The sequence below is a fragment of the Pygoscelis adeliae genome, unplaced genomic scaffold, assembly GCF_000699105.1.
Source record: "Pygoscelis adeliae isolate BGI_AS28 unplaced genomic scaffold, ASM69910v1 Scaffold167, whole genome shotgun sequence".
Classification (NCBI taxonomy): domain Eukaryota; kingdom Metazoa; phylum Chordata; class Aves; order Sphenisciformes; family Spheniscidae; genus Pygoscelis; species Pygoscelis adeliae.
In genome coordinates, this window is record NW_008825428.1 from 2,024,755 (window position 1) to 2,036,349 (window position 11,595).

General features: G+C 38.4%; 1 protein-coding gene across 1 annotated transcript; it reads left to right on the forward strand.

Annotated features, from left to right (window-relative positions):
- The first annotated feature begins 146 nt into the window (after positions 1 to 146).
- RWDD4 (RWD domain containing 4) lies at positions 147 to 7,079 on the forward strand. The gene is made up of 7 exons (XM_009330681.1): positions 147 to 227; positions 2,691 to 2,800; positions 2,911 to 3,055; positions 3,834 to 3,948; positions 4,929 to 4,978; positions 5,146 to 5,148; positions 6,051 to 7,079. The coding sequence occupies exons 1-7, from the start codon at positions 147 to 149 to the stop codon at positions 6,081 to 6,083; spliced, it is 537 nt and encodes a 178-aa protein (XP_009328956.1). The 3' UTR covers positions 6,084 to 7,079.
- The last annotated feature ends 4,516 nt before the right edge of the window (positions 7,080 to 11,595 follow it).

Below are 11,595 nucleotides of genomic sequence, written 5' to 3' on the forward strand. Positions count from 1 at the left end.
AGCCGGGCGGCGGCGGGGCTGGGGAGGCCGGGGGGTGGGCGGGAAACCGGCGGAGCCGCGCGCAGCTTCGCAAACCGGCCGCGGTTGGGCGCGAGCTTCGTGTTCGGGCTGAAGTCGGTAACCCCCTTCTCTGCTCTGTGCTGCAGATGGAGCTGGAAGCGCTGCGCTCCATCTACGAGGGAGATCTGTGCTTCAGGGAGCTCAGCCCGGTTTCCTTCCAGTACAGGGTAAGGCAAGGTGAAGGTCTGCGAGTCGCTGCAGCACAGGTGTCGCCGTGAAGTTGCTCTGCTGCGTTGTAGTTGACGTGCCAGGGATTTTCTAAAACAAATGGGTATTCGGTGGGCAGTAAAGTCTAGATCCGTAGGCTGTTGTTTCAGCATCTTTGGTACGATGATGCTTGATGGCGCAATGCATAATATTTAGGAACCTGCTCCCAGCACGGGTTTATTATCCCTTAGCTAGGCATCCTGCTTACACGTGTATGTACTGCATGGCTAGAGCTGTCGTTTGACAGCTGAAGGCTGAAGGAACCAGCGTGCTGGGTAATACTTAAACTGGCTGGTCAGAAATGCCGCTTACAGAGACATTTGCATGTAAAGCTCTGAACCTTCCCTATTGCTCAGTTACAAGGTTCTAGTCTCTTGTCCAGAGGTAGTCGACATGCCTTGTCTACCTGCTAAAGAGAAAATCCACAAAATGCATTGGGCATGTGCACTGATACAGTCTGCTCAGGAGAGACATACAGGGAGTGCTGAGCTTGAGATATGCAATTAGATTCTGGCATGAAATTCTTGCCAGCTTTCTCAAATTTAAAGACCTGGAAGTTCTTCTGGGCATGGACTGAAGCAGATCTTTGGGCGGTCAGAGAACTTTACTGATGAAACCCTAAGTTTTCACCCATGGGACAGAAGGGAGACTTCTGTATCCTGTAGTGGGATATAAATCCCTGTAGTGGGGAGGAGGCATCTAAAATAACCTTTTCGTGACTTCTCAAGTAACTTCAGAATAACATCAGTAATTGTAATGAGATTAAGTCGATTTAATTAAGAGCACTTGAATCCCATCCATGTAAGTGCAGCCTTCCTTCACTGATAGGACCGTTATTAGTAAGTTTAATTTCCTCAAAAGAGCAAATGTGACACGCCTACAAGTCTACAATGTATCATTCTATGTTGTGCTAGCTTTGGTCGTTGCTAATTTTTATTAGATGAAAAATAATTGTGAAAAGTTAGAACTCAATTTAAATACTGTAAAACCTAGTGTCAGACAAAGGCAATCGTGTCTCCCATGAAGAAGAATTTGTATTACGAGAAAGCATATTGCAAGTAAGTGCGTAAGAAGGTCAAAAGAATTAGTATGCCATTTTTCTGAGCCTCATTTGTCTCACACGTCTAATATAAAACACTGCCGTTTTGTAATCAAGTAAGGCTACCCAATTTTTAGGTTGCACTGGCAAGGAGGAGCATGGTCACGCAGCTTTCTGTATGGATTTGCTCACGGCGCAGACAGTGGTTTCCTGAGAGAAGTCTGTAAACCATACCACCAGCTCTCTTCTTGGCAGCAGTGGGAGCTGGACTGCAACACTGTAGATGATGTCTTGATAAATGTTGCAGATTCCTGATTTATTTATTTATTATTTCTTTATTTTACCTCTAAAACAGATGTTTCTGAATGTCAGTTAGTCCACTCTGCTGAAACAGTCACTGCAAATAAAAAAGCACCAACTCCTTCCCCTTCCTATTCCTATTTTGAAGTACAGTAGCCTAACCTTGATTAGGACTTTTTTTTTTTCTGGCTGCACTTCATTCCACATAATTTGATGAAGCCAGATTGCCTATTCTAAAATGAGGGAAATAAGGGAGAATTTTCAAGTGGTTGTAGAATACGGACTTAACCAACTTTGTTGCACTAGTCTTCTAAATCCTTATGTGAAACAGATATTTCTGTTTGTGAGGTATGCCTTTGGTAGCACCTGTACTAGTTTTAAATTTTAAAAAATTATTTGTTTTTTATTTAATTTAACATAATTGTAAGGATTGTATATGTAATTTGGGTTCACTAAATTGGTTTGATGTGCATGATTATTTATATTAAAGTGTGCCTTTTTCTAATGTTATGATTTTTTTATCCAGTCTCATTCTACTGACTTCTTAAATCTTTTACTACTCATTCTTTCTTATAGTGGAATAAAATATCTGTAGGGGTGAGACGTAAATATTGAAATTCTTATCTATTATTTTTTGCTATCTTAGGTCACTAGTTCATCGTCGTCTTTATTTCAGCACTGTCTTGTGGTTTGTTTTCATATTGCTTTGAGCTTGGATGCTTGGGGGGGAAAAAAGAGGGCTTCATCTTTTCTGTTCTCATACATGATTGTGTAGTATTTGGCTTGCAAATGCTACAAAGTAGCTTTTAAAACCAAGCAATTAAAAAAAAATAATAAATGTTTGAATGTTTCTGCTGCTTTTCCTAGGGTGAAAACTGCAGGGTAGAGATTAATATTGATGTCATAAATTTAAGACTTTTTCTAGATAACAGCTTTATTTTCTAACTGATAACTTTATGAAAATAGTTGTTATCTTAAGGAATTTGGATAGTCTTAAAGAAGTGAAGGACTTGCATATTGGCCTTGTAATCCTTAATAAGTGACTGATAACTGTTGATTTATAAAGTTTTTCTTTTCCCTTCAGATAGGTGAAAGTGGAGATCCCAAAGCCTTTCTAATAGAAGTTTCTTGGCCGGAAACATATCCACAAACAGCACCAGTCATATCGATGGATGCTTTCTTCAACAACACAATGTAAGTATTTATGACAGCTTCACTTCCTAGCCTTATACGTGGGGGCTTTTTGGTTGGCAAGCTTTTCTTCATCCGTCTAGATTATAGTTGAGTTTTATGGTTTCTTTTAGATCTTCAGCTATTAAACAAAGTATATTGGATAAGTTAAAGGTAGAAGTTGAAGCGAATCTTGGAACTGCTATGACGTACACACTTTTTGAATATGCCAAAGATAATAAAGAGTTGTTCATGGAAAATCAACCTGTTAACACTGTGGTAAGTAGATAAATTCAGATTTTAATCTCTTGCTTTTAAAACTGCAAAAAATGGTTATTACAACTCTAAATACTTCATAGCTCTGTCTTTAAGTTGCTAATCAGTATATTGGGTATACACATGTTAGTGGCTAAACAGTGACGCACAGAGTATGGCGTCACAATGCTCTGTGGTCTTAATTGTTACATGTAATTGTTATTTTGCTGTTATACCAAAATGTTTGTGGGCTACAGTTCTGTCCCACAGAGTAGCATAAAAATGGAGACTTGGGGCAGAAGCAAAACTAAAGAGAGCTGAAACAGAGATTAAAGGCGTCTGGTCGGGGATGGGGGCAAATTACTGCAACCTTCCTGGGATGCAATGGCTTGCATAAGTGCGTCTCCAGGGTCTTGAATGAGTCAGGCTGGGTCTATTTGTGGCTTCTGTGTTGTGTAAGGACGTTATTGGCCATTGTGGTGCTGCAGATTTGCTTTGAGGAAGAAGGAATGGTTTCTATGTTTGGGAAGTCCGAATCTCTTCAGACTAAATCACGCTCTATGATTAAATTTAAAAAGTGTAAGAGGTGCCCTTTGCAACTCTGAAAGGGAGTAATTCCAATCCCCAACGCATGGTTCTTAAAACTACAGTCATGATTATATGTTGATTAAAAGCTGCAGATTGCTGACAGCATTTTTTCTTTCTGACACTCAAGATATTTCAGTATGTCAGGTTCAGTAGTCACAGAGGTATCTGTGGAACTAATATGTGAAATATTGACAACCGTTTTTATCTTTCTCAGACTTCAGTAAGCAATAGTATTGCAACTGGAACTCCTGATGTGCCAACAAGTAAGAAAAAAGATAAAAAGGAGCAGTTATCCAAAACCCAGAAACGAAATTTAGCCGATAAAACAGGTTTGTTCACTATAATATTGTTTTGTTTCAGCAGTATGAGAATCCAAATTTTATAGCAGTGACATCTTGCTAGAGTCAGAACCAGTAGTCATTTGTTTATAAGATTAACTACTTCAAGTATGTGGTCTCTGTTTTGCTTGTTTTAGATGAATTATTCTTGCCTGAGATCTTAGTTCTGGTCAAAGCAACTTTCTATAGAGTAAGGATTTCAAGATGTCATTGGTTTTGTTTTATTCTTTTATTTCAATTTGTGACAAAAGTGAAATTTTCAAAAAATACTTGTGGGAGGAGAGCATTTGGGACTTCTAAAAATTCACTTTCAACAAAAGACGTGGTTTGTTGACGGGCCCTCGTAAATAATTCACATTATTAAAAATGTAATTTCTAAATGAAAGTGTTTGTTTTGGAACGCAAAATAAAACATTTAATGTAGTTTGTATCCTCAAAATAGAGGTGCTTCTGCAGATATTTAATACTTTCAATGAAATGGTAGGTTTTTGACTGAAAAGCTTTCAATGTTTCAACTAATACTGCTGATTACTTTTGTGTTCAACCTTAATTTTTAATAATGATCTGGATAGTAGTATCCTATTGCAGAAATAAGTTGTGCCCTGTGATAGCAATTTCTGCATATAATTTACCTAACCTAATGTATAATTGGCATATTAAATGTTGGCCGTATAAAGGAAAAGCTGCATAAAATTTTGTTCTTTGACAAAATGCATCATTGCTGGTCAGCCCAGCTCATGTTGGAGTTGCCGTCTAAATTAAATGTCAGATGGACTGAGGTGTTTTTATTTAAACAGAGTTACTTTGAAGAACAAGATGTGTTTAAGACATTAATATCTGTTTTTGTCCTCATGGCTTTGTAGTGGAGAAATTAAGGGGTTTGGATCTTTAGAATTTTGTGTGTTGATTTTAAAGAAGATAAAGATTCCCCCTAGCTTGTGTGTTGAAAATAAAACCTTGTTTTTCTGCAGATAACAAGGGGGAGCTTCCACGAGGATGGAACTGGGTGGACGTAATTAAGGTAACATGACTGTATTATATGCAGTATTATGAAAATACTGCGTATGTACATTAAAAATAATTTGTGCTTATATCTGAAGAAAACTAATCTGATTTTTTTTCTTGCTTTTCTTCCTACCTTTGTTTGGATTTGACTGTGGTGTCTGATTCATTTCTATACGCGTCCAGCATGTAAGTATTTTCAAGTTATCTTTTTTTAATGTTAAAAAGATCTGCAAGAAATAGTAAGAACTGTTTCTCATTTTGGATTCTAATTTACATATTTCTCAAATGCTTTAAAATGCTTAGTTCTTCTGTATATTAGAGTCAGGAGGACTTTGATTCCTCTTTGAACTGTCTTGGTTTAGTATTTCTTTTTTATTTATTGAGCAGTTACATTTTAATTTTATGATGAGAGAGCTTTGCTAGCCAAATGCACTGCAAATATTCTGTCTTCACATGGCAACAAGATGTAAAATAAAGTTAGTGGTGCTGCTAGGTTCTGGAGGGCAATGGAGAAGTAAGCAGAAAAAGGGAGCTGTCCCAAGTGGGAGCACCTTGCTGTCTCCTACAAGCCTGAGCATTCTCTGCTGCAAATCCTACAGTGAATAATTCTTTCCTACTTGCTCCCTCAGCATTGATTTCTTCCACCCTCTTGTCTTTGCTGGTTCAGTGGAAATCAATATAGTTGCTTGACAATACTCTTTTTGTATTGTTTAAATTTCTATATGGGAATTCTCTCAGAGATGTGTGGGGATACTTTTTCCATTTCTTCATCTTTTTTATTTTGGAGAGCTGGTGACGGAGTCTTCAAATTGAATAGAAACTGTACCCTGAGGTTTTTCTGGGGTTTTGTGGTGGTGTTTTTTTTAAAATCAACTTTCACGTTCAGGAAATAAGCTTATTTAGTGTTTAAGCTTAAGAAATATTTTTTGATGCTTTTCAGTCTCTTGGTACAGTAGTACAATCAGTCTGTATTATTAATTAAATATACGTGTGTTCTATGTAAGATGGAGATAATGTTGTTCTTGTTTCCTAATAAATGGAATGGCAGTCTAAACTTTGAATACTTTCTTTTTGTGTCTCTTTTATAGTTAAGCAAAACTGGTTCTAAAGATGATGAATAAAGGACTTTGGTACAAGGAAACTCCACCTTTTAATACAGTGCAATTTTGGGTCACCATCTTTCTCTTAATAACTTTCGTATTTGTTGAAGTAAACATTTTATAAAGCTGAATTTCCTAACTTGCAAACCTAGTCACACAAGTTTATCTAGAGACTATGTGGTCGTCTTTGGGAAAAAAAAAACAAACAACAAACAAACTTGCCTTAAATGCAGGTTAGAATGTGACAAAGGATATAGAGAGCCAATGTGGTGAAGTGAATAGTGCTACATGCAGTGTTGATTAACTTATATTTTACTCTGTAGTAAAATCCTGTTATAGTGAACCCGATGATACTGTAATCATTTCCTGATGTTCTTATTCCAACTGAAGAAAAAAACACTATAACAGTGATTGGTCACTTGATGGCATAATTCAAAATAAATTATTCCATGGAAACAAGACCTTTGTCATTTGTTTATCTAATATGAATGTAGAAGGAGAACATAAAAATTGTTACATTGCAATACAGACTAGAGCTTGTGGTCCCGTTTTCACTAGTTACTGGCTGAAAAATACTGGCGAAAGCAAGGCCAAGTATTCTAGTCTGCTCAGAAATGAGTGGTTACAGCAGGAGTATGTCTTCGTTATTCTCTGCGGTATCCATCTGTTAGTCTTTCTCCAGTATGCACCTTTACAGAAGGTTGGGTGTCTGAGGGGAGGAAAAAGTGCTTTCTTGCACGTGTCTCAATGAGTTGAGGTTTTGTAGCTCTTTCATTGGAGAAATGGGCATTCCTTGGAGGGGTTTGCTGGCTGAGTGGTGGGACAGTGGGAAGAAGTCAGCGTTCTGCCAAATGAGTTGGGAGAATTTTTTTTTTCCTGATCTGCTCTCTTGTATCAGAAAGAGAAGTCATCTTTACTATATGAACGGTTACTGAATACAAGATGCCTTAATGTCCTTTGTTATTTTTGTTTGTTTTGAGATGAACTTTAATAAATGCCTATTTATCTGCTGTGGTACGTGTTGATTTTTTTTTTTCATTGTGTATTGCCTACTGCACTTCTAGGGCCAAGTTTGAATTTGCAAAGGATTTTCTGTTACAAAGAAAGCATTCTTAAAATTGGTAGAAGAATTACATCTTCCCTCTTTCAGTACATGTTTACACGTTCTTCATGGTAGCTGTGTTTGTTGTTAATATGGGGGTCAGTCATCCCATTGAGAGTCAGAGGAGAATATCCATCATGTTCAGTACGCACAGCAAGTCCAGTGTCTCTTTGAAAGAGCGCACTCCACTGCGCACGCTAGGTACGGCGTTTGGTGAGAGGGATGTTAGGGGCACAGGCTGGATGCTCTGATCACTGGTGCTGCCAGCCTTTGTAGCCGGTAGAGGATGGTTTCTGCGACTGTCGTATTAGGACTTCAGCTGATGGAGTGGAAGTGTTGATGCTACTGTCTGTGTCAAGAGAGCTTATATGCAACATACATTAATATAGTTCTCTTAAATTCTCTTAAATTATTTCTGTTTTACCAAGGGAGGACACACTAAATATATTGCAAAATAACTGCCTGTCTTCATATATATATATATGTATATATAAAGAAAAAAAAAGTTACATGAAACGTTGTGACTGCAGGTGAAGGAAAAAAAAAATTGAATTTGTTCTGTGGCTTTCACTCTTCTGAAGAGACTGTGAAGAGATCTGAAAGAAATATGGTCTGTACTGCTGTCATCCAACAAGAAGCTGTAGTTTTTACTGAAACACTCGAGTTACAATTGGTAAATGTATGTGCTTCCTCAAGAAGGAAAATACTATTAATTCTTAAAGAATTCTTAATTTCAGAAAGTCATGATTTCTTTTTGAACTCAACTCACATTGAGTAAAAGCTGGTAAAGTACACAAGGTATAATGGTGTATATATATAGTAAACATATTTATATGTTTATAATATATATATATTTATAACAGTAAAGTGAAAGTAGCAAGTGTCCAAAAGACAGGATGATTAAAAAGGAATTTGCCGGTGTATAAAATTTTCCATACTGCATGGATACACTTTTTCCAAATGATGCAATCTTGCCTTTGACATAAACTGGAGGCTCGTGGCTGGAGCGTGAGGAAGAGTGCCTGGCAGGGGGTAACACTGCGGGGAGAAGTTGCTCTGGTAGTACACGGTGAGCCTGTAACAGGGAAGGGCATTTAGCTTTAGTCTCTGCCGGCATCAGAATGGGCAGGACTTTTTCTATTCACAACATCTCCAAGGGGAATTGACTTGTCTTTGCTAGTATCCTTGGTGTATAAAGTTGCCATGACAATTTATCTGAATAGATTAGTTAGGGAGGGTGGAGGAAGGACAAGTAAGAACCACATCGCTTGCTTTTATAGTGTTACTGTGTGTAGCGGTAAACTTGTTAACCTTGTGAAACGCCTGATTTTTCAGCTCCTAGTCTGCCTATAAATCACACGTTCTTGGGAAGATATCCGAGCAATCTCCTCTGGTTCTGTTAGTAAACGTGTTTATTTGGAAGTCGACTTACAAGGGAAATATTTTGCATTGGGAATTTTTGTATTGGTTCTTTGCTTCTCTGTATATTTTGAAAGGTAATTTGTGTCGTTAAACCATTTTCTCATATGACATGATGGTTGGAACAGGGTCATTTCAAGAATCTAGGTACTTGGTATCATGGAGAGGCCTGAGCACTGACAACTGAGGAGAGGGAAAATGTAATTGTTCTTATCAAGAAAGGCACAACTGTAAGTAGAGATCATGGCTACTGAGGGAATTCTAAACACTTGAAAAATACACCACCACCACCACCACCTTTTTTTAAGTAAAAACCCACCGGCAGTGGAAAAACGGTGGTTTATGCTTTATTTCGGTAGGGCAAGAGTCTCTTGATTGTAGGGCTATGCCACCTATTTAAATTCATGGGTTTTGCAGTAAAGCTTTGGTTGGCCTGAGAAGACAAGTGTCGATACTAGTAACAGTGAAGTGAAAGTAGCAAGTGTCCGAAAGACAGGATGATTAAAAAGGAATTTGCCGTTGTACAAAATTTTCCATACTGCACGGATACTAATTGACTTACTGAAGCACTAGTTGAAAGGGCTTTTTAAAAAAATACTTTTTATCCATAGTGTTGTTGCAGTAACCACTTGGAAATTTCACCTGATCAAACATGGCTTACTTTTTTCCCTTTTTCAAATTTGTCTCTGAGAATCTTTCCTTGGGACAAATTTGGTGCAGAAAATTGAGGTGGCAATACCAATGCTTAAATGAAGTTTAGTTTTTTTAACTGAAATTTAACTTAAAATATTTTTTCTCTTCAGCCTTTTAGTACATATTTGAATTGGTTAAGATTCCTAATGCCTCTGAAAGTTAATGAATTTTAAGCTATGCATTTTTTTTCTTTCAAAACTTTTCTCAGCAACTTGCTTGCTGTTAAGGAGGCGGGGAGTCTCTCTCCCCCCCCACCCTCCCACCATCATTTTTTTCCCTCTGTCAGTCCTTACGGTGCCCTGGAGCACATCCCTAGGCAGTGCACTTTCCAGCCTCAACTTACAGGAGCTATTAGCATAGGATGTATGCAGTTTCTGCTGTAAAATGGTTTGGTATCTCTGAAACACAGTGACCTCTTCTCCAAAATCTATCCAGCTCTTTCTGTTGTTGATAGAGGTATTTGAAGAATACAGAAAAAAAAAAAAAGTATGGCAGGGGCACAAGAACTGTCACTATCGCATTGGTATTTTATACTTCATTTCAGATGAAACTTCAAAGAAGTCTTTAGTTGTATTTGCATGATGTTAAATACAAGTTCGTTCAGTGCTGTTAGTACCAAGACCAAAGACGCTCCATTGCACTGTAATGTATGGAATCCCAGGGAATGGTGCAGACTGCCTTTCGGTATGTTGGGTGGAGGGGTGACAGCTGTGATTAATCAGCAGTGTGTCCCTAGCACGTCCTGCTCACCCCCGTGGTCAGCCTGGCACAGCTGACACTGAAATCAAGGCTGCCAATGCCTGCCGTACTGCTGCAACGGGTTGTACGTGGGGTGGGTAGATAAAGCGTGCCCAACCGATGAGCGATTCGATTTTGGTGAGTAAAAGAACAGTAGGAAAAAAGCCAGCATTTCTTCCTATAGGACCTTTGGTAGAAGTGCAAACGTGGGGAGACTATACTCCTTTCATCTGAGGCAATACAAGTGGTTTTGGGTTACACTGTGAACTTCATGCTGTGAAAATCATTAAACGGGTCTGAACCAAAAATAGTTCCCCTTTGGAAATTGTTTCCTTCAACTATGTTTTGCGGCTTATAGTACGGCACCCTAAGCACTTGCAGTTAACAGCAAAATGAAGGGGGGAGGAAATGTTCATTCAACAGAGAAAATGCCAGAAGCGTGAGGAATCCTGGGTGGATTGGAGGAGGAAGTGGAGGGGGAAAAACATCCTCGTACGCAAGACTAGAAGAGAATAGGGGATAAATCTTCATTGCTGCAGGACAATACAATAAAACAAAAGCTAAGCTTATGGTTGCAGAGCTACAGATTCTGGCATGAGGTTGGGTTATGGTAAAAGACGAGAGGATTGTAGATTTTCTTTCTGTCACTGTCACCTATTCTTTCACCAACATGGATTTGGCTTCATCTCAGAATGGGGCTGCTCTATGGTTGTGAGAAGAATTTCCGTTTGTCTGACTGTTACGCTTCCTGTTACTCTCTTTTTGAGCCCATGGAAGCAACCTCTGAAAATCTGGTGTATTCTCAGAAATAAGTTAAGACAAAATATATTGACTAGGCACTGGAAAATCATGTTAGAATATTTGATGTGGGTGAAAGAAAGAATTAACTGTTTCTCTTCTTTCTCCTTTATTCAGAGCAAAGTGAGGAGTGACTCTAAATGGCTGAATTACACAAGACATAGGAGAATCTATATGCAGACACCGCTGTCCTATCTCAGACTGAAAGTTTGTCTGTCTAGTTAAAAGCTTTACCTAGCTATCCCTTGCTACTGTGTCTGAGCATTCATGCTTGTGGTTCCTACAGTAGTATGTGTTTTAAGTATTCATGTTTACAGTGCAGCAGAAATTTGAAAACTCTTACTGTGATTGCCTACTGCAAGTTGCTTATGTTGTGAGATGGGATAAAGTCACAGCAATGACAGAGAAAGCCAAACTATAACGGCACAGCCTTAGTGGAGAGGAATGGGGTTGTGTGGGCGTCTCTGAGGGCATAATTTCTTCTGCAGTATCTTTATTACTGGTAATGATCAGTGAAAAGGAAAAATCAGTCTAGGGTGAGTTTGGAAGGTGTCATTCAGGAAAAGATAATCTTTTCCTTCTCAAACAATTATCCGTTATGGTGTCACTGAGAGGCAATAAACATAGGCTTGTATGGAGTCACTCTTCAGAGCAGGATCTTACTTTAAATCAAGTAAGTGTCTCTGTCAGTAATGCATTTTATGATTTCCTGCAGGAAAAACAAACGTGAAGAAAGCATTGCTATCTAAAGAGCTGCTGTCTCCACTTTAGGGAACCATTTGA

Coding starts and splice junctions, on each gene's coding strand:
- RWDD4 (XM_009330681.1), top strand. CDS start 147: ATGGAGCTGGAAGCGCTGCGCTCCATCTACGAGGGAGATCTGTGCTTC. Junction 228..2,690: donor CGGTTTCCTTCCAGTACAGG/GTAAGGCAAGGT, acceptor TTTTCCCTTCAG/ATAGGTGAAAGTGGAGATCC. Junction 3,949..4,928: donor AAATTTAGCCGATAAAACAG/GTTTGTTCACTA, acceptor GTTTTTCTGCAG/ATAACAAGGGGGAGCTTCCA.